The sequence below is a fragment of the Microchirus variegatus genome, assembly GCF_963457635.1.
Source record: "Microchirus variegatus genome assembly, chromosome: 10".
Classification (NCBI taxonomy): domain Eukaryota; kingdom Metazoa; phylum Chordata; class Actinopteri; order Pleuronectiformes; family Soleidae; genus Microchirus; species Microchirus variegatus.
The window spans coordinates 1516037-1538271 of NC_139811.1; the positions used below are offsets into that span (position 1 = coordinate 1516037).

Here is a 22235-nt window from a genome sequence, read left to right on the forward strand (position 1 = left end):
CCAACCGGAGCTGAAACAATTAATCGACTATTTTGATAATCAATTCATCTGTTTGAAGCTTTTTTCGTGATTAAAACAACATTTCTGAGTGTTTCAGCTTCTTAAATGTGAATATTTTCTTTGTTTCTTTGCTCCACATAACAAAGAAATCATTAAAAACTGAACTGGAGAACACTGGAGAACATTGGAGAACATCGGAGAACATCGTCATTTCCAGGTTTGACAAACACTGACCGACGTTTTCGAGCATTTTCTGACATTTTATGGACCGAACGATTCATCGATTATGAAAATAATCGCTAGTTGCAGCTCCAGTTCCAACTGATCGCACTGCAGGACAAAGTACGACGGCGTCTCCTCCTGAAGAACACGTCCTCCTGAAGAACACGTCCTCCTGAAGAACACGTCCTCCTGAAGAACACGTCCTCGTGTCCATTTCTGTCGCTCGACTCATTTAAAAGCGTAACGAATTCGGACTTTAACCTTTAACCGGTCTGATGACGAGGGTTCTGCCGTGGAGTCACAAACAAACACAGCCCATCATCTCTCTGCGTGATTAAGTCGCTCAGCTCTTTTCCCAGCAATCCAGATCCCCCCCCCCCCCACCACACACACACACACACCAACGCCTAGTACATCACCGCGCACTCATCTCCATTATTCTTCATCCCCGGCTACGCCTCCTCATCACCCTCCCTTCACCTTATTCTTCTTCCTTCATTTCCATGACATGTTTTGGGGCAAATTCATCACAGACCACTTTGGTTTCTCTCCAATCAGCGATCGCTCGCTCGCTCGCTCTGCGATGGCGAGCTCCTCTCTGATCTCGTTGGAGGGTGAGGGGGTGAGGGGGTGAGGGGGGGGGGGGGGGGGATAGGTTGTGGTGAGGATCGCAGGTTAAAATAACAAAAATAACTTTTCCAGAGACGTAAATACGGACGTATGCTCCTCTCTCCACCGGTTAATGACAGTCGGTCACGTCCACAGTGTTTCAGACGATCAGATTTGTATTGTGTATTTTCTTTTCATCGTTTCATATGATGCCAGGCCTGTAGGTGGCGCTGTGACTCAGAAACACAACAAAAATGGAGAAAGACACACGGAGCTCGCGCAAGAAGAAGAAGACGACGACGACGACGACGACGACGTAGATGGTGAGAGCAAATTTAACTTTTTCCCAAAGTTGTATCCACAAAAACAAAAAGGGTGGCGTTATGGGATGTTCTCACTCTCACTCTCTGTTTTCCAAAACACTGAAACCAAAGAAAACTTTTGCGGTTTCTCGTACGCAGACCCTGACAGAGACCCTGAAGCCACCACTGGTTTTGTTGTTTACAGAAGCCTTAAAAATAAACATTCAGATTTATGTTTGGTTTCTTGGCTCAGATAAAAAATCAGAAAAAAAAAGTCAAATGCAGCCAAGAGGAAAGGATTTGGGCTCGTAACCGGAGGGTTGTTGGTCCAAATCCAAGGACAGGTCAAGGGCTGCGGTGCCCCTGAGCAAGCCCACTGCCTAGCGCATCTGCATCCTGGTTTGTGCGTCTTCACTGTGTGCAAATAGCGATGATAAAACGCGTGGACAAAAAAACGGTGAGGATCCTAATGAACGGAGCTCATCACGGTCGACCACTGAAGGCTGACAGGGAGACGGATCGGTGGTGCTTTTAAAAACACACACACACACGCACACCACACACACACACACACACACACACACACACACACACGCGCACACACACAGAGTTTAATGTCTTCCGCCATTAGCATCACGCTCCATTAGCAGGTCCGACTCCGCACGCGTAATATTCAAACTCTGCGTCTCATTTGTCCAGGAAACGCCCACTTGCTCCGCCCACCCAGGACACCAGCGCAGGACGCCACCGTCCCCACCCGGTGATTTATAATGCTGACCTTGACATTTAAATTAGTCAGCGCCGAGTCACCAAAGGGCAAAAAACTACACTGTCTTTGATAGATTTGAGGCCGTTTGTGTACAAATGCTGCATTTTTATTAACCTCAAAAAGTCTATAGTTTATAATAACTCCTTCTCCGGTTGCGTCGGGTCACTACGGTGGCCCTTTTGGCTACTTTGTGGATCTTTGCTGTCATAAATACAGATATTTTTGAAGTATTATTTAAAGCGTTTACAACAGTTTAAGGGTTCTTAATCAGTCTGTTGATCGGTCGTTTCCAGGTTGCCGTAGAATCATAGTAATGCGAGATGACTTCAGTCCGCGCCTTGAGTACATACAAAAGGCAATTATACACATACACATGGATAATATATTCATATATACGTGTTCTTTCTTGTTGTGCCTTGTCTAACCCTTTGCGTTTGTAAAGCACTGTGGCTCAAACGCTGTCGTTTTAAAAGTGCTGTGAGAATAAATATGACTTTCTTTCTTTCTTTCTTTCTTTGGGTAAATTTGTATGCAATATGCATGCGCTGATGTATGTGAATGTAAACTGGTAATGAGTTGGCGATAGGCTACACTGCTTCAATAATAACCCATAAATCAAAGGCACTGTCACACCTTAGTAAGCCGGCATGAAAAGCAACAACAGCCCCGTTGTGTGTATGAGAACACATACCCGGTCCAGACACCAAAGTCAAACACCTTCTCCAGGAGGAGGGAGCATGAGGTGGAGGATTGGGGGGGTGGGGGGGGGGATATGAGTTATGTGCTGGAGGGCGTCGGGGTCACACTGCACCTCATATGTCATATGTGTCAACTTGAGAGAAGCTCAATACCTGCAGAGCCAGTTGGACCTGAGGTAATCCAGCTCTGTGCCGATGATGGGGTCATAACCGGCTCCCATAAAGGAAGATCTGATTTTCCACAAGGTTGATCCCTCTAATACTTTCGCCGCTCAAATACATCAGGCAACGAGCGCTTAATCCAGGCTGGGGAACGAAAAAAAAAAAAAAAAACAGCTTAATCTAATCAAAAGTCTGGAGCTTAATTATCCCCCTAACGTACACTCAACATTGAGAGGATCTGTCCACATGTATTTAGACGGCAATTAGCCTTTCTTCTCTGTCTTGTACACAGATGGAAAAGCTCTTTTTTCTGAATTTCAAAAATTCATTAAAATTATTCCTTAAGAGGTTTGCAAATATTTTCAACAGATCCTTGTTCAGGGCGATGCCGACTATTAGGACGTACAATTTCAAGTCATTCCGGGATACTTTTTATTTTTTCAAAGAAACTCAGCTCACTGTCAAAGTGCATCAGGACAAATGGATCATTTCCTGATTTTCAAAAATTCATGAAAATTATTCCTTAAGAGATTTGCAAATATTTTCAACAGATCCTTATTCAGGGCGATGCCGACTATTATGATGGTGAATTTCAAGTCATTCCGAGATACTTTTTGTTTTTTTGAAGAAACTCAGCTCACTGTCAAAGTGCATCAGTGCAAATGGATCATTTCCTGATTTTCAAAAATTCATGAAAATTATTCCTTAAGAGATTTGCAAATATTTTCAACAGATCCTTATTCAGGGCGATGTCGACTATTATGATGGTAAATTTCAAGTCATTCCGAGATACTTTTTGTTTTTGAGAAGAAACAGCTCACTGTCAAAGTGCATCAGGGCAAATGGATCATTTCCTGATTTTCAAAAATTCATTAAAATTATTCCTTAAGAGGTTTGCAAATATTTTCAACGCATCCTTGTTCAGGGCGATGCCGACTATTAGGACGTACAATTTCAAGTCATTCCGGGATACTTTTTATTTTTTCAAAGAAACTCAGCTCACTGTCAAAGTGCATCAGGGCAAATGGATCATTTCCTGAATTTCAAAAATTCATTAAAATTATTCCTTAAGAGGTTTGCAAATATTTTCAACGCATCCTTGTTCAGGGCGATGCCGACTATTAGGACGTACAATTTCAAGTCATTCTGAGATACTTTTTATTTTTTCAAAGAAACTCAGCTCACTGTCAAAGTGCATCAGGACAAATGGATCATTTCCTGATTTTCAAAAATTCATGAAAATTATTCCTTAAGAGGTTTGCAAATATTTTCAACAGATCCTTGTTCAGGGCGATGCCGACTATTATGATGGTGAATTTCAAGTCATTCCGAGATACTTTTTGTTTTTTTGAAGAAACTCAGCTCACTGTCAAAGTGAATCAGGGCAAATGGATCATTTCCTGAATTTCAAAAATTCATTAAAATTATTCCTTAAGAAAATAAACCACATTTAGATCACAATAGAAAAATTATATTTATGAATCTGACCGGAAATCCACCTTTGTGGCTAGAAAACATGGTTCAAAGTAGAAGCGAGGGAGAGAAAACAAAATTCTGATCATTTCAAACACAAAGTGTCTTTTCAAACAAATAAATCAGTTCATAAATCGCTGTTTGAAAATATTGACACAAACCTAACTCCATAAAAACTCTGTGTCGTCTGTGAAGGAGCAGAAGAAGAAGAAGAAGAAGAAGAAGAGCGAAGGAAGGAACTCTGGCCGTTTGTGGACAGGCAGCTGTCCATGGTGCTGAAAGAGTCCAGCGACTCACGGAAGTTTGCCAATTATTTTGAAGACGGAGGAGCGGAACACGTCGGTGCATACAGATCTGCCTCTGAACGTCTTTCTGTGATTAATTCAATCTGCGTTTTCCGTGCTTCGGCGCAGTAAGGTGTAATTTAACGATGTCTATTCTGGTCACCACTGAAAACAGAGCGTAATCTGCATAATGTATGCGTGCACTTGCTAAAGAGTGTGACATCATGTCAGTGTTTCCCAAAACTTTATACACGGGGACACATTTTTTTCTGTTTAGTGTGGTGACTTAATTACAGCCTGTTACACCGAATATAAAGAAATTGATTGGATATAAAATAAAAATATACAAAATAACCCACAATCAATCTGTGTAAATGCATAAAGTTAAAGCTGCAGTATGTAACTTTTGGTGATGTTCTTCCTTCCTGATCTTTAGACACACTCTGTCAAGCAATACTATCAGACCTGACTGAGGGAGCGTTTGTGTGTATACAGTAGCAGCGCAGGGGCGGGTGGGGACAGTAGGGGAACAGCTGGCTTTACCGGCGTGACGCTGCTGTTGAAATGAATCACTTCCTGTGTGCAGCGTCAAGTTTTGAATGTTGAATGTAATTTGTTTAGATTTAAAAAGCTTTAAAGAAGAGTATGTGAGTTTAAATCTATTATATTCCCTGTTTATTTGGCTGAAAACACCACAAAGTGAATTCTACAAAAACCTAGACTTTCAACAGTTTGAAGGGAAAGTTTTCTAAAAGTTTATGGACAACAAACAAAATCTGGCTCCATTTCATGTTTGAGAATTTTAAATATATATATATATATATATGTGTATATATATATATATATATATTCATATGAAATCATAAATAATGTCATGAATCGCAGGAGGGATTTTTTTCATCAGGATAAACGAGCCGGGGGAATTTCCATATCATCTCACGTCGAGTGGCAAAAAGGGCATTGACCCAGGATTGGTGCTGCCTGCCTGTACGACCCTTACTCCTCCTCCTTCCACCACCTCCTCCTCCTCCTCCTCCTCCTCCTCCTCCTCCTCCTCCTCCTCCACCTCCTCCATCAGTAGGAGGAGCCAATCTGCCCTGGAAGAGGTTAAGAGCTGGGAGCTGGCGTGAGTTCTCTCATCCGTCATTCTCCTGAATGGGTTTTGAGGACAATAAACCTGTAGCACCAGGACGAATGGAGACGAAGTGCGCTGTCACCGAGTCAGGATTTATGGCTACCAATTTTACTGATCTCCCGCACAGAAATGAGGACTGATAAACAGTGATTAATCGCCTTTATATACCCATTTTACTCCCACCAAAAGTATATTAACTGTAGCTATGATTATTTCCCTGCAACCAATTTATGTTTTTGTTCTGTGGAGAGGAGGGAGCGAGTCAAATCAAAGACTGCTTTTCCTCTTATTATGATTATTACATGACGTTTTTTTTTTTTTTTTTATGCTAAAACTGACTTTTCCTCCTGCTCATTAGTGTGATTTTGTTTCAAAAATCTATCTCTTATTTATGTTTCCCATCCTCCCAGCTGGCAAGCATATGTTGTCGTTTAGGCTTGGCAAACTCCAGCGCCGTGTCAAGACGACTTGAAAAATTAGCAGCCAATAAATCACCGCGGCCCCTCCTGCTTCCTCTGCCTGGAGTGGTGGACCACACTCCCTCTGATTTATGAGATGATTTGGGAAGTGTGTGTGAGTGTGTGAGTGTGTGTGTGTGTGTGCGTGCGTGTGTGTGAGAGAGAGAGTGTGTTATGGAGAGCGCGCACGTGAAAGAGGAGACGCGTATTAGTGTCTGTGTTCTACATAGGTTATCTATTTCTGTGTGCTGGGATACTTTGGTCTGAGTGCAAAAGCAGGGCAAGGGACAGCGCTCTCTCTCTCTGTGTGTGTGTGTGTGTGTGTGTGTGTGTGTGTAAGTATATAGGTCAGCGATCGGTAACACAAGTTGGACTCACTTAAAGGTCTGAGCATGTGACGTTTATGAGGTTTTAATCTCTTTATCCCTTCAAAATAAAACAAATTCCTTTGGGCGGTCGGCCATCTTTACGTGACCGCGACGACCACGACGTCCCCACAGCAACGCAAAACAACCGACACCACAGTGCCTCAGCCACTTTGTTCACGATTCAAATGTTAATTTACGACCTGTAAACTCTTAACTTTATGTCTTTATGTTTGGTCTATTCGACAGCAGAGTTCAACAGCAGCTATGGTCACAAATGATTAAAGACTTAAAAACACACTTTAAAAAACATCAGACCAAGAAAAAAGCATGAAGTAAAGACCAGAAAGGAAACTGGAGACAGTTGCAGGACGGTTGTTTTTAAAAGTGCATCATTGTCTCGTCTCATCTCAGCTTCTGCTCGGAGCAGAAAAAAGTTTTCACTTCTAAGCTCCGCCCCCCTTTCCCTTTTGCTGACACGTGAAAATGCAGCAAAGTTAAGTTGAAAGTTTGGACAGTTTTGTGTTTCTGTGGATGAACCCCGACCCACGCTCCAATGTTCTACTTTCTGCTGCCCCGTTCTGGGACTGCAGTACCTGTTTTGAACAGCAGTGGCCGCTGCTGTGCACATTTTCACATACAGTAAACCCCCACCGCAACTGTGAAGTTATGCGAGGATGCAGCGAAGGTCCAGATGGGATGTGATGAAAGCCGGGGGTTTTCAGCAGTTTTCTGTGAGTAATTCTCTCTCTCACTCTGCACCATTAAGACTTTTCATTCAGTAAAAAAAAAAAAAAAAAAAAAAATTCCACCTGACTCATGATTTATATGTTTGAGCGTAACGCAGAGGAGTGTGTGTGTGTGTGTGTGTGTGTGTGTGTGTGTGTGTGTAATTATCAGGGGAAGATGTCAAAACAGAGTGAATGGTAGCGTTGGTGGGGGAGGAGAAGTATGTGGGAGGCAGAGGGGGAGGAGGGTGAGGGGATTGGGATGTAGGGGGGGGGGGGGGGTGGTGAGGAATAAAAATGATAGATGACTGCTTTCTGTCACGGACAGTTATTTAGAGGTTCGCCGTAAAGCTGTCCGGGGAATGAACAGATTTTAGTCTAATGAGCAGAAAGGAAAGCCGTTAAAGTGGCGCGATGTGCTCAGCACTTCTTCCAAATGAAATAGTACCATTTCCCCCTCATTAAAATGCAAAGGGTTCATATAACATACAGCAATAAAGCTGGCATGTCGAGAGAGAGAGAGAGAGAGAGAGAGAGAGAGAGAGAGAGGGAAAACCCCACTGAGCTCATCTCATTCCTCCATTACCGAGACCAGAAGGAATCGGGGGCCTTCGACAGTGAAGGTGCCAACAATATCGCTCGCTCAATCTCCCTTATTCCGTTAGCTCTGTAAAAGTCAATCTGCCGCACTTGGCAAATCCATCCACGGCGGCAGCTCCACAATCTGATAACAGTAGCAGGGGGCGCCTGCTCTTCAAATCATTTTTCTCCTTCTTCTTCTTCTTCTTCTTCTTCTTCTTCTTCTTCTTCTTCTTCAGCTTTACAGTTGCACACACCGTGCAAACAAAGGCTCGGGCTCCTTCAGCCACTCAGCGAGAGCCGGGGATCATCCACTGCTTATCTGAGACGCTCGCGGATTCACTCTGATCCGAGCGGGAATCTCATGTTCTCTCGGTTCGGGATCAGCCCGATTCAGGGGCTCAGGTTTGGGATTGTGTGCGGTGTGGAAGGCACAGAGGGAAACCAGGTAAATCTGATTTCCCCCTCAAATCAGATTTGTCCAGACGAGGACTGTCTCAGAACCACTTTCACCAATATTACAACTAGTTTTTTTTTTTTTTTAAATGTATGTGTGTGACAGTTCAAACTTGAGCCTCAAGAAAACTTCCTCTTCTTCTTTCGAATATGGAGCCTGGAAGCACATCAGCACGTCTGAAGTCATTACAATGAGGCCCACAAGAGGGCGACGTGAGTGCAGCTTGGCCTTAGATCCATTTTGAACACACTCTCCTGGCCCGTCAGAGAAGACTAAGACTAAAACAAGAGTTTTTTATCCACGCAAACGCCCTCAAAAATGACCGTAAAGCCACAGAATAATAATCAGAATAATAATCTCAAGGAAAACAACAGGGTTCTCAGGCCCTAATGAGAGTCAAAATGGAGGACAACAGCTGGAAATGCAGTGTGTGGTAGTTTTTCAGGATCAACATGATTATGTCAAAGTCAAAGACTGGCAGAGAATTCAATCTCACATGAAATCCGTCTGAGACCAGGTTTAAACCGGTCTGAACCAGTTGGACTCGTAGTGGATTGATTAAACTAAAACATGATGCGGCAGTTTTTTATAAAAGTGACATCATGAACCAGGTCAAACAAAAGGTCAAAAGTCAATTATAAAGACACACATGTCAATCAAACTTCTTATTTTCCTTCAGTTTGTCGTGACGTAAATGTTAAATGTTTAAAGTCAGACTTTTAATCCAGTTTGATCCAGGAACCTGGTCTGGTCTGGTCTGGTCTGTGTGTCACCATCCATTTCATCAAATCACATCTGATTAAATCAAAGCTTAAAAATAGTTTTTTTCTGAATTGGGCCTTGGCCTCTTACCGGCGTACAGTTCAGGACCATAGACAGCTCCCACCACTGGGTTCAGCTTCCAGCCTGAAAAAAGAAAAAGACAAAAACTTAGAAAACTTTAGTGGAAACTTTGTGTATTTTTTTTCTGGTTTTGTGACTTTCAGCACCTACCGTTCGTGTACGGGTTGGCCACTTTTTTGTTTGTCATCACTCGCGCTGTTGCGTTGTTCACCTGTTCGACAACACACACACGGGCCGTTAATGACCGACCGAAGTCAAAATAAATAAAAATAAAGAATGTTTTCTTGCACTTTGGTGTGATAGTGTTTCTTTTTCATGGATGCATTCATCGTCTCGCTTCTCTTACACATTAATAAATTACTGGAACGAGAGAGTGTGTGTGTGGGGTGGGGGGGGGGGGGGGTGAGCATGCGCCAATTATCCACAGGTTTGAATAACAACAAATACAATTAAAACCAAAACAAAACAAAACAAAACAAAAGAAAACAAGAGCATTCTCCAAAATCGGTAATTGGTTGCATAAACAAATGGATTCCAAACAAAAAAAGAAAGAAAAACACAGACAGTGCTTTGATTTTCTTCTATTGACCTGATGAGAACGAGCGAGCGGGGAGGGGAGGGGGAGGAGGAGGAGGAGGAGGAGGAGGAAGAGGAGGAGGAAGAGGAGGAGGAGGAGGAGGAGATGCAGATCTTCTCTAGTTTTGACAGGAACCCAGAGGACGATGATCATGCTCTCATTCTGCACTGTCAGGTCGTGATGGACAACGTGTGCGTTCACGCCGACGTGAATGAATCGTGCGTCGCAGTCAGAACACCTCACTCACACACTCACACACACACGCAGCAGACACACACACACACACACACACCGCAGACGCATGCAAATGCCTCGGTTTTCTAAAGAGGCAGCAGGCAGCACGAGCAGAGAAGAAAAAAAAAAGGGGGGGGGGGGGGGAATAAATATGAAAGCACCTCTATTTTGCGTCCCTCTACGATTGTACCGTTTAGTTTCTCCCGCGCACGGTCGGCATCTGTGCTCGTTTCGAAAGTTACAAACCCGAAGCCCTGAGAGCGGCCGTGTTAGAATAGAGGAAGAGACACACGCACACACACACACACACACACACACACACACACACACACACACACACACACACACGCACACACACAGGAAGAAGAAAGGGGAAGAGAAGAGGAAAAAAAGGTGAGAAGACAGGAGAAGGTGAGCAGCAGAAGTCGAGTTGTAAGCAGCCAGATTAATTAGAGGCAGTTAGTGAGGCGTCAGGAAACAGCAAACAGAGAGATCCAAAGAGGAGGAGGAGGAGGAGGAGGAGGAGGAGGAGGAGGAGGAGGAGAGGATGGCGGTGATGTGACCTCACACAACAGCAAACCTGCCTGCTTTAGCCAATTAAACAGCACAGGCTCGGTGCCACGGGTGAATGTCAGGAAGCGGCGGATGCAAAACACTGTGTTTTTGCGCCGTCACCGCCGCCGTATAATTATCTACAAAGCTCGGGCAACACGGCCTTTGTCTTCCTCCGAAGACGAGAGCGAGCGGCCGAGATTCATTCTCCACGCGGGAAAAGTTAAAGGGACAGTTCTGCTGAAATCAGGGACACGAGGGGAAAAGACGGGGGGGGGGGGGGTAACAAAAGGCAGATTGTGAAGATTGTGTTCACCACTTAATCTTTAGCCCTAAACTGACGTTTGTGCCGTTTTATGAACTGCTCACTCTCCCGCACCAAGGTTCCAGAGCATGTTTGGCTCTCGGGGGAAACGGGAGCTGCTGCCTCCATCACTCAGTTTAAATACGTTATTTTGTGATTTCAGTGTTTGATTTGAAATCGTTTTCTCTTTCACTGTGAGCTAAAAAAAAAAAAATGCTGTTTTTCCTCTGTGGACTTTGGTGTGGGAGAGTGAGCGCTACACACACACTTTCAGTTTGGAGTCAAATATAATTGTCTCACAGCTTCATACGGTCATGAACATGTTCGCAGAGGCGGAGTTTGTGAACAGGCAAGGCAGGCAAATGCTCGGGGCCCCCGAGCTGAACGGGGGCCCCCGACACTGGGAGCCTGAGGGCTGTTTTTACTGAAATGTGAGGATAATGCATATCTTTTTTACTCAGTTTATATATGTTTTTTACAGTTATTTACAGCATTTTATTGTTCTATATATTTATATTGTTTTATAATGTGGGTTCTTTACAGTGTAATGTATTTTTTTTTACTACGTTTATATAGTTTTTAAAAAGCTATTTACAGTATTCTATTGTTTTATTTCGCACACTTTTTAATTACAAGGTTTTTTCGTTCATTTCTAATTTTTTTTAATTTATTTTGACCTCATACAGTTTTCGTTATTTATAATATAATGGTGATGAGCACTGGTTGGAAGGAAGGGGCCCCCTGGGGAATGTTTGCTTAGGGCCCCTCCCTCCAGACTCTAGAATCGCCCCTGCGTATTCTTATTGTCAGGCTAACACAGCCTTCCCCTCGTGCACCCGCACCGGCAGCCGTGTTTTTAAAACTCTCCGCGCTCGTAACGCTCTCGCACAAAACATCGTCCTCCGCGATGAAGACGAGCCGAGGACGACGTTGACTTTTAAACCCTGACCAAAATAACCCCCCCCCCCCCCCCTCTCTCTCATTTAAGAGCCAGCTCTGAGGCTCCTTCCGTCCCCTGAGGTGTTTTTGTCACATCCTTGAGTTATGTGGACTGGGAGACTCTGGACCTGAGCTCTACAGTGGACGCATTAAGAGTCCCAGTCCTTTGCTTTTCTATATATAAATATATATATATGCACAGTACACATACAGGTATGGAGGTGCCTGATAATTGCTGGAGGATGTAACACACATGTGAGAGAGATTGCTGAGCGATGCACACGCATACATAACGTGAGGCCTGTCCTTGGGGGAAAGACGGAGATAAAGAAATACATTCAAAAAAAAGGAACCGAGGGCAAAATGAATCCTTTGGACATTCACCTAACTGTGGTCACTCCCTCCATCTTCTTCTTCTTCTTCTTTTTTATCATGCGCAAATAATTAGCTTACAAGAGAGGAGGAGAGCGGCGCCGCCATTTTTCACGGGGGAGACAAACATATTGAATGCAAATTGCCAAAGCTTTTTCATAGGAAATAGATTGTTTATTAATGGCCTGGTAGGTTCATTATATAGCACACGGGGCGCACGGGGGAGAAAGAGAGAGAGGCATCATGGGTAATGGCTTCGCGGGGCACAAACAATAAATGCGTGTTGCGGCGGAGGAGGCAGGTTTATCCGGTGCTCAATCTTCTCTGGCAGTGTGAGCTGAGAGCAGCGGCGGCGACCGTGGAGGTGGCGGCGGCGGCGCCCGGTTCCTGGACTTCCTGCTCAGACCGCGGCCCGAACCGCTCGCAGGTATGAATGGGAATCGATAGCGTTCGTGCCTCAGCAGCCGGCCACGGAGAGCTGTCTGCTTTATGAATGGACGGCCGTGGAGCTGAGTGCACTCCATTAAATGAACAGCTGGACGAAGAGCACTGGGCTGTTCACGCCTCCTCCTCCTCCTCCTCCTCCTCCTCCTCGCGCTCACCTGTCCACGGTCGGCGTCTCAGAGACGGATACAGCACTGATGTTTCTCTGCTGGTGTTTTAAGTAAGAGTGAAAAGCGTAATAATAAGCGCGAACATGACAGGAAGCTACGCCGTTACATAAACACAACAGTTCCAGGGGTTTGTCCTCCTGTTAGCAGCTTCCTGTTAGCAGCTTCCTGTTAGCGGCGATCAATCAGACTGATGACGATTTTCCCTGGTTTTAAAGGCTGCTGAATTGATAATCATCATATTTATTACACATTAAATAACCCTTTAGCCCTTTAACTATTTGTGTTAGCATAATTTGTCCATATCTAGAGTCACTTTCATTGTTTCTAACACACGTGTAAACATTACAAAAGCCCAAAAAAATAAACCAGGTGTTCTCTGGAATGTAAAGGTAATAATAAAAGTGTATTATTTAAATCAGATTAGATAGAGTATTACTTTAGAGAGTGTTTACAGAGTAAAGTCACTGTGAAAACTGTCTTTAAAGTGCAGTTTCACCCACTTTCTTTTCCACTTAACTTATTAATAATAATAATAATAATAATAATAATAATAATAATAATGACGACGCTGCCGTGTTTGTTTAATTCATATTCTGTCACAGAGTTGGATTAAATTTGACCGTATTTGTTTCCATTGACAGGAACACAGCGAAGAGCTTTTATTTTCTTTGGAGGAAGTGACTTCTGACTGACGTCCATTTTATTTTTGTTATTCTTTTTAAATCCCGACTTTCTCCATCGTTGTGGGATTGTGAAACACGTTTGTCTAAACTGTATATTCTTTTGGGTGAAGCTTTATATCCCGGGATATGTCCCCGTCAAATCAGCAGTGATTTTGTTGAACCAATAATGTCCAAAACTAGAAAAAGTCCACTTTAAATAAGCGTGAATATCTTCCTCTGTTTGGCGAAGCCTCCCCCTGACGCGACACCGTCGTCGTTAATATTCTTAACGTTATTATCCCGATGTTTTTTTAAAAAAAGGGAACAAATGAATAATGTAGAATCATTTGCAGCAGCTTCAAAGAGGAACGGGCTCCTTTAAATCAAGCGGTTTCCGTTGCATGAGCCCGAGGACCTGCAGCCTGTTTGTGGATTAAGTGAATTGCGAAACAGCTCGATAATGAATTGATTGACAGGGCTAATGATTCACAACTCAGGTTAGAGCTGCAACAACAACAACAACAACAACAGGAGGGAGAGAGAGAGAGAGAGAGAGAGAGAGAGGGGGAGGCATGGTGGATCTACGTCTCCAGGACCAGGTTTAGAGACCACTGCCCTCCACCAGAGTACACACTGCACTAATGCCATCATTAGGAAACAGAAGAAAGTACATGGTAATGAAGCAGCTGGCGTTCTAGTTCACTTACCTTGGATCCTCGCTCATTAAAGATAATCTCCACGTCTAAAATCTTCCCAAATTGCTGCAGAGAGAGAGAAAAAAAGAGAAGAGAGGCAGCGTTAGAAAGCCTCATTGGCTGCGAATTCGCGAGCAGAAGAGTCGACTGAAGAGGACGAGAGACAGAGAGAAGCGTTAAGACGATATGGAAATGTGACTTTAGCGAAGAAACGCCGCTCAATTTGCATTTGTTTAGCTCAGCAAACAGCTCTGGCGGCTCGACGGCACGCGTGAAAGAGCATTAACGCGTTTGTTTTTAAAGTTTTTAAAAGAGAGATGTGGGTCCACGATAATCAGCCGCTGCACAAACCTGCTTTCACTCCAGGTTTTTGGGTGAATTATTACAAAGAATACGAGAGTTACTCGAACCCACAGTGTGTCACAGTGGTCTGGCACCTGAAGGGAGGAGCTAGACACACCGCAGTTCACTGATTGGTCAAGCCAATAACGACATCACATACTTATATAGGTATTTTTATACATAAATGCAGAATATTAAACACCAAACACACTTTGTTGCATTCAGGAAGGAAGGAGAGCTTTAATTGGCTTCATTTATCTTAGTTTTGACATCATTATTTATATATTTGACTGTGTTTTTTGCTTATTTTAACCATAAAAGGGACAGAAAAAGATCCTGTGAGTAAGTTTGTCCGGAAGAACTTTCAATACCTGGCTCGTTATTCAAAGTTTTATTGAGGAAAAAAAAAAAACACTGTAGTTGTACATGAACACCAGATTGTGTGTGTGTTAAATTTGACATTTAAAACATTATAACATGTCATTTAAAATGACGTTTGTTTGAGTTTTTGTCTCAATGTCCAAAAACCAACTCTCTAGCTACCGAAGACGCAGATTCGCCGGCTTCCCGCTGCAGCGAGGGCGAAGTTCCCATAACAACCACACGTCGGCTTTGACTCTAAACTTGTCAGCTTTCAGAAAGCGTTGGAATTTTTTCCGATAGCACGAACCGCTGCGTTATTACGGCGAATGCAAACCAACGCGTGTTAAACGGTTAGTGAGAGTTCCTGCTCTGCGACGCCTCTGCAAAACCTCGGAGAGTTCGAGGCTGATGTTAAAACTGTCATTTCTCTGTCAATTCACAACCGTAATTTAAAAACTTGCGAGCTCCTGAACGCCTCGTGACGCTCACAAACCAAACATTTCATCTGCATCTTCAACCGTTGTTGGAATACGACAACTTTAAAACACGTTGTTTTGTCTGTTTCTCACTGGTTTTTGGACAGTTAGAAACAGGAAGTGGGAGGGGCTTGTGAGTTGAATGGTTGATTCCTCAAAAATACCACTTTATTTCAAGGTGAAGTGAGTCGTTTATAGTGCCATCTAGAGGAGAGGCTGAAATTTACATTTACAACAAAGAACTGCTCCTCTGCTCACCCCCTCCCTTCCCTGAGTGCTACGGTGTCCTCGGAGGGTCAGATGTCGTCCTCGTCGTCTTTCTCCGTGTCAGCAGATGAAGTTCGTGAGGCGAGGGAGAGGGCGGAGCTACTAGAGTGGAGGCGGGACTTCCGCTACAAGTAAAGAGACGCTTTATTTGTTCTCTCGCGTTTGTCCTCACAGGCTCCCGTAGAAACATGGCGTCTCTCTGCTAACAGTGACTATGCAACCGCGGCCCGCGACCATGTTATTTTACATGACTTTTTGAAACACTACGAAAATGAAACAAAAACTATTATACAGCGACTAGACAATGCAGGAGCACATAATATGTATAAAAGAGTGGATTTTGAGTCATATAAACCCATAAATACTACACATTGTCCCTTTAAATACTTCACGTTTTAAAGGTTCAATCCACCCAAATGAGCATTTTAGGGATTTTCTGGTTTAATTTGTTATTTTTTTTTCCTTCTTACATTATATTTTTGTGGTTGATTCTTATGAAAAGAACACAGTGTGAGCGCTGGGTGTCCTTAGGTGTTTCTGTGTGTTTATGAATATCAACAGAATGGAACAGAAGAGAATAGAACTAGGAAAATGAAAAATACAAATGGTTGATCTTAAATGTGCAAATCACTTCTGTGCTCAAGTCTAATTGACGGATTAACTGTGATTTATTAAAAAATGTGTAAATACGAGCCGATGAAGTGGCTCAGCTTCGTCGTCCTCTCGTCTCTATCTCTTCTTCTTCTTCTTCTTCACGCTGTGTTCCCGTCTTTGTTTTTGCTCCCTCACAGTGAACAGGACCTGAGCGTCTCTCCACCGGGGGCTTCACATGCTGCAGCCTTTCCATTTAACAGGCCGGCACCTCGGATCATTAAAAAACAGAGTGAATGAAAGTAAACTGTAAGTTCCCTCTAATGAGCGGAGTGAGAGCGACTTTTAATTGCCGTCTACAACGGCCGCATTATTCCATTAAAAGTAATTACCCTGTCAAGCGGTCCGCGTCGCCTTCATTTCGGCGCGGCGGGGAAGAAATGGGCCTTTCCATGTGGTCGACGCTCAACGGGGATGGATGGATGGTTTGACTGAGCCTCTGATAGGGGGGGACGAGGAGGAGCCGCTAACGTCTGAGAGGAGCCGAGGGTTTGTGTGGGTTAGAGACAAACGTACGTCCTGCACATGTGAGCGGTGGCTGCGGTGACCTCACCACGCCCACGGTAAGGGTTCAAAACTCCACATGTCGGAGGATTATTGGCAGAAAAATCAATGGTGTTTGAATATGTGCTTTTAAAAACGATTTGGTTTACGTCGCCTTACGATAACGACTCTGAGCCCCAGGCGGCCATTTTGAGGAGCCGCGTTTTTCCATAAAGGACTGTGAAAGAGCGCGGACATCCTTTCTGGTGCACGAAGGCCACCGTAGTTCCCCAAAAGCACTTTGGACAAAGACCTGAGGCGACCTCGGATCGCTTTAAACGCAGATTGGATTTGATGATTCCGATTAGATTCGTGTGACGGGGAGACTCTGACCGTTCTGACCAATCACAGGGAGAGTTCAGAGAGAGGGAAAGGGCGCCCCCTGTTGGCTGTTCTGCCATGCAGATGCATAAATGCTACACTTGAGTGGACAGATCACTCTTTCAGCATTGGTATGCAGAGTCAGCAAGAAGAAGTCCATGACAACTTTTAAACGACACAGAACACAACAGCAGGAGAATATTCTCCAGAACATGCAAGAGGGGCGGAGCTACAGGTGGATCACTCAGGAGACAGATCATTGGCCAGATTATACACTAAAGTTCAAAAGTTTGGGCTCACGTAGAAATGTCCTTATTTTTTAAGGAAAATCACTTCTTTGATGATTCTAACATTAAATGAATCAAAAATACACTCTATACATTGTTAATGTGGTAAAAAATGAGATATAGTGACTTAACGTGTGGTCGACCAAATGGTTGAGTAGTACCTTAAAGGGTTTTAAAAGGGTTCTTGGTGGAACCTTTATAAAAAGGTTCTACCTGGAGCCAAAAAGGGTTCTCCTATGAGGACAAGCCGAAGAAACCTTATATGGTTCTACTGAGCACTTTTATTTCTAAGAGAGTGAAAACGTCTGTTTTTTAATGTAACATGTACATAGGTGTATAGTGGCCTATTTCCAGTGTTCTAATGGTACATTGTGTTTGCTAATGGTGTTAGAAGCTATTGGATGATGAGAAAACCCTTGAAAACCCTTGTGCTACGATGTTAGCACAGCTGAAAACAGTTTTACTGGTTCCTTGACCAAAGGGCAAAATGATTATTTTGAATAAAAAATCATCATTTCTTATCTTGTCAATGTCTTCACCATATTTTCTATTCATTTTGCAACTCTTTTGATGAATAAAAGTCTGACTTTTGATGGAAAACACACACAAAAATGGAATAGGTGTGCCCAGACTTTTGAACGGTAGTGTATATAGAGTTTCTCCTGCTGTGTTTTCCTAAATGAGCACACAGACTCAGACTCAGACTCAGACTCAGACAGTTGCTAGAACTGTTGCCTCACATCAAGAAGATCACCGGTTCATATCCTGGTTTGTTTTTGTGGAGTTTGTATGTTCTCTCCCAGGTCTCACATGGATCATCTCCAGCTCCCCTTGACTCCTCAGATGGAGAACAAAGCAGCGGACGATCAGCTCACGCGCAGGAAACGATCCACAGATCTGACTCGACGCGAAGTCGCGGACGTTACTTACGCGGAGCGAACCACTCTCCAGAGGCCGACGTCTGGACTTTGGTTTCACCCGTGAGAAGCGACTTCAGTTGTTTTAGAAGCTACTTCCTTTAAGCGGCGTAGATATTCCATAGATCTCACGCGATCACATCTGCCACATACGGCGCTCAGCTCCGCTGGCTCCAAACGGTGGGGGGGGGGGGGGATGGGGGACGCCGGCTTTGATCGCGGAGGCATTGGTGTCCCAGCGTGACGTCCCTCGCTCGCCTGAGATGACAACGCTTCCCCCCGCGCTACGTGCAGATGCTAATTGTTTTAACCGAGCGTAATGGGCTCGTGGCGTCGATTAATTAGTTTCAGAGGAAGTCGTCTTGGTGGATTTCCACATGGCGCTGGGGAGCGTTCGCCACTCACCAGCGATCTCGTACACTCCCCCCCCCCCCCCCCCCCCCCACTCCCACACACACACACACACACACAAACAGCTGCATCAGCAGATAAACAATAGCTTGAATGGGAGGAGCCTCCAGAGACCATAAATAAACAACAACTCCATATCAACATGACGATATAAACAAAAGCAAAGACGCCACAACTTCAACACGCGCTCACGTCACTGTCACTTTATGGCTTTAATCTCTCGTGTCATTTATTTTTTTTAATATCGTTTCTTTTTCACTTGGTTTCCGTTCATTTCTTCAGCCCCGTGTGATTTTTCTGAATCATCTGCACTTCAGACACATCAACGACGACAAGAACCTGGATCACATGGTTTAGATTTACACGTGATTCTCAGTGAAACCACGGGAAACACTCTGGATAATTACGGGCAAAGACTTTTCGACTTCCTCTTCTCTGCATCACGTCAAGAAGCTTCCGAAAACCCACAAATGTGGACCTTTGATAAAGTGCATTTCCTGGTCCTTTAAGCGTTTGTCCGCAGAGTTCAGTCGCTGATGAAGCTCTGTTCTTGTCAGAATACGAGGACATTATAAGGTTCATTGGCAAGAAACGGAACGTTACACACCTCAGAATAAGCCTTTCATATACAGGTGCAGCTACAAGTTCATTTATTTCATAAGACTAAATTAAAAAATACAACTGGACAACTGTCAGATCAGCAGTCTTCCCCATTTCGAAGGCTCAGGGGACCTTTGCATGTGTTTTGAGTTGATTTTCTGATTGACATGTGACACGATAAAGTCACAATAGTGAACTTTTTCACCATATTTTGGATTCTTGTTAAACGTGAGCCAAGATCGTCACAGTTAAAAGAACCAGAGGCTCAAACTACGTCCGTCTGTTTATGTTGAATGTAAATAATACACAAGTTTCACTGTTTGAGCTGAATTACTGAAATAAATGAACTTTTCCACGATATCCTAACTTATTGAGATGCACCTGTATGTACGTACTAAACGTAAAGGCCTTGGAAGGATAAACAAGCGCGAGGCCTCTGTCGACTGTTGTGTAATCTGTAGTCTGATGGTTTGAAGTCACAAATTCTCTCTTTTAACGTAGATTTGAACTTAGTATTAGTTTCTCCGGCAGCAGCTTTAAGTGAGTACAAATGTCTTCATATGGTCTTTTGGCTTTTGGATTCAATTTCAGAATGCACCTAAACTGCACTCTGACCTTTACAGGTGAACTTTATCAAGACACCAAGACAACACTTTCAAATTGATCCAGTTATTGAGACATTGAGATTTTTCACGTGACGCGTTTCCGTGACGACTGACCGGAAAAAGACGCGCGTGACGTCACGCTAACGCGCCGCGACACCGGAGTCCAGGCACCGTTTACCAGTTAGCTCCGTTAGCTGCATTAGCTCGTTTAGCGCCTACAGTGGAACTGGAGTTAATTAAAGGAAAAGATTAGCGCTAAGAAATAACGGAAATAAGCGTACCTGTGTAACTGCGTATGTGCGCCTCTGTTTTTAAAGTTTAGCGTTACTTTAGAGACTCATTTTAACAACATCGGGGAGTCGCGTAACATGACGTCACGGGCGTCTTTTTCCGGTCAGTCGTCATGCGTTAACGTGCGTTTGCGTTAACGCCGATAATGCGCTCATTTCGTTGTGGTATCGCCACCACTGTTGTTAGCTCTTGATTGAAGAACTTATCACTTGAGCGTGAGCTTTTCAGAGCGATATTCTTGTCCAATATCCCTAAGTTTTTCTGATTACGTTACAGCTGCCCCGCTCGTACTAACCGCGGCGTGCTAATGTGTCGTGGAGGTTCAGGACTGTGCAGCAGTGACTGTGACAGCGAGGGTGGGGACGGGTCGGAGGGCGAAAAAGGCCCCCCCGAGTGTTCTGGGTAACGCGGCGAGATCCTTCACACGTGCAGAGAGAGCGGCGTAAACGACTCTCAAGTAGCGCAGCGTTTTAATCCCACACACACACACAGAACACAGTTTGTAATTACTGATTCAGGTCGCTGTGGTCGTCCTAATGAGCCCTTCATTTAGCGCCTCGTTAAAGGCTCTCAGGTCTCCTCACATCCCCTCGCCCTGTGGCGTTCAGGCCCCCAGTCTCAGACCCTCCCCTCTGGTTTCAGGGTGCTGGATCCTGCTCTCCGGAGCGGAGACGGTTAGCCTTCTTTAGCGGGGGGCCGCGCGGCGCCAACCGCCACTTCCTCCTCCCTCCTCTGTCTGTGCGTCTTTGCGGTTGTAACAGCGACGGCTCCAGAAGCCATTAGAGCTACAGGGACGAAAGCTTTGCACACACCGATCGCACAAAGGCCCATTGTGGAGGAACCGTGTCAGAGGGCGGAGCGCGCCGGCTATCTCCTCGCCGAGCGCTCGCCGAGACAATCAATCCCACAATCCTCGGTGATGCCAACCACCAAGGAGGGGGCGGAGGAAGGAGCAAACACGTGGGTGATTGAGGGGGATGTGATCAATTTTCTATCGTTCATATCTGCACAAGCCCGGCCAGGCGCACAAAGCCTTTGAGCTAATTACTGAAGCGATTTGGATTCCACATGACCTGACCCACCAGAGCGGGGAACAATAAAGAGAGAGGGTGGGGGGGGGGGGGGGGGGGGGGGGCCATGTTGTCTGCAATTTATAAATCCACAGCCCGGGCGGTAATTAATATCATCAGCTGGATGTTGTCTCCATAACAATGAGAATTAACGCCTCTGGGTTCTAATGGGCCAATTAGCCGCGTAGCATTTAAAGTACATTTTTTGGCCGTCGTCTCCGTCAGATCCATTACGGTTATTGAATTTGAGACGTTTGGGTCAATTCTTATCGAGGCTTTTGTGAGACGCGAGGGTGAGCTGCTGAAATATTCATCGCCTCGTTAATCGGGCGAGAGACAAAGAGAAGAGTTTCATGTGGAGGAGTTTTTGCTTTGTTGATATGTGATATTTGTGTGTGTGTGTGTGTGTGTGTGTTTTCTTGTTCTTCAAGTTCTTCTAACTTCCTTATGTTGTAAACATGCTATACTCAATTTGTCAAAAATAAATATTCACATTTTGGACGACATAGTATAGTATGAACTTTTTGTCAAATTTTGGAGAAAAAAATTTTGGGTCCAATTTTTCATTTTTTTTTTGGACGACAGTATAATATGACGTTTTTGTCAAATTTTGGACAAAAAAAATTGGGTCAATTTTTAATTTATTTTTTGGACCACAGTATAGTATGACGTTTTTGTCAAATTTTGGACCAAAAATTTTGCACCAAAAATTTTGGACCAAAAACTTTGCACCAAAAATTTTGGACCAAAAACTTTGCACCAACAATTTTGGGCCAAATTTTTTTTTTTTAAATTTTGGACGTTATGACGTTTTTGTCAAATTTTGGACCAAAAATTTTGGACCAAAAATTTTGGACCAACTTTTTTTTAAAATTTTGGACCACAGTATAGTATGACGTTTTTGTCAAATTTTGGACCAAAAATTTTGGGTCAAATTTTTTTTTTAAAATTTTGGATGACATAGTATAGTATGACGTTTTTGTCAAATTTTGGACCAACTATTTTTAGGTCATTTTTTTTTTCAAATTTTGGACGACAAAGTATAAGTATGACGTTTT

General features: G+C 43.9%; 1 protein-coding gene across 1 annotated transcript in view; it reads right to left on the bottom strand.

Moving 5' to 3' along the window:
* Positions 1-22235, bottom strand: part of rbfox3b (RNA binding fox-1 homolog 3b) — a gene marked incomplete at both ends in the record, with an annotated part of 274642 nt that overhangs the window by 23063 nt on the left and 229344 nt on the right. The window contains 4 exons of the mRNA XM_083896472.1: positions 9094-9147; positions 9235-9295; positions 10057-10149; positions 14046-14099. Coding sequence (XP_083752598.1) covers positions 9094-9147; positions 9235-9295; positions 10057-10149; positions 14046-14099 — 262 coding nt within the window. The remainder of the gene's footprint in view (positions 1-9093; positions 9148-9234; positions 9296-10056; positions 10150-14045; positions 14100-22235) is intronic.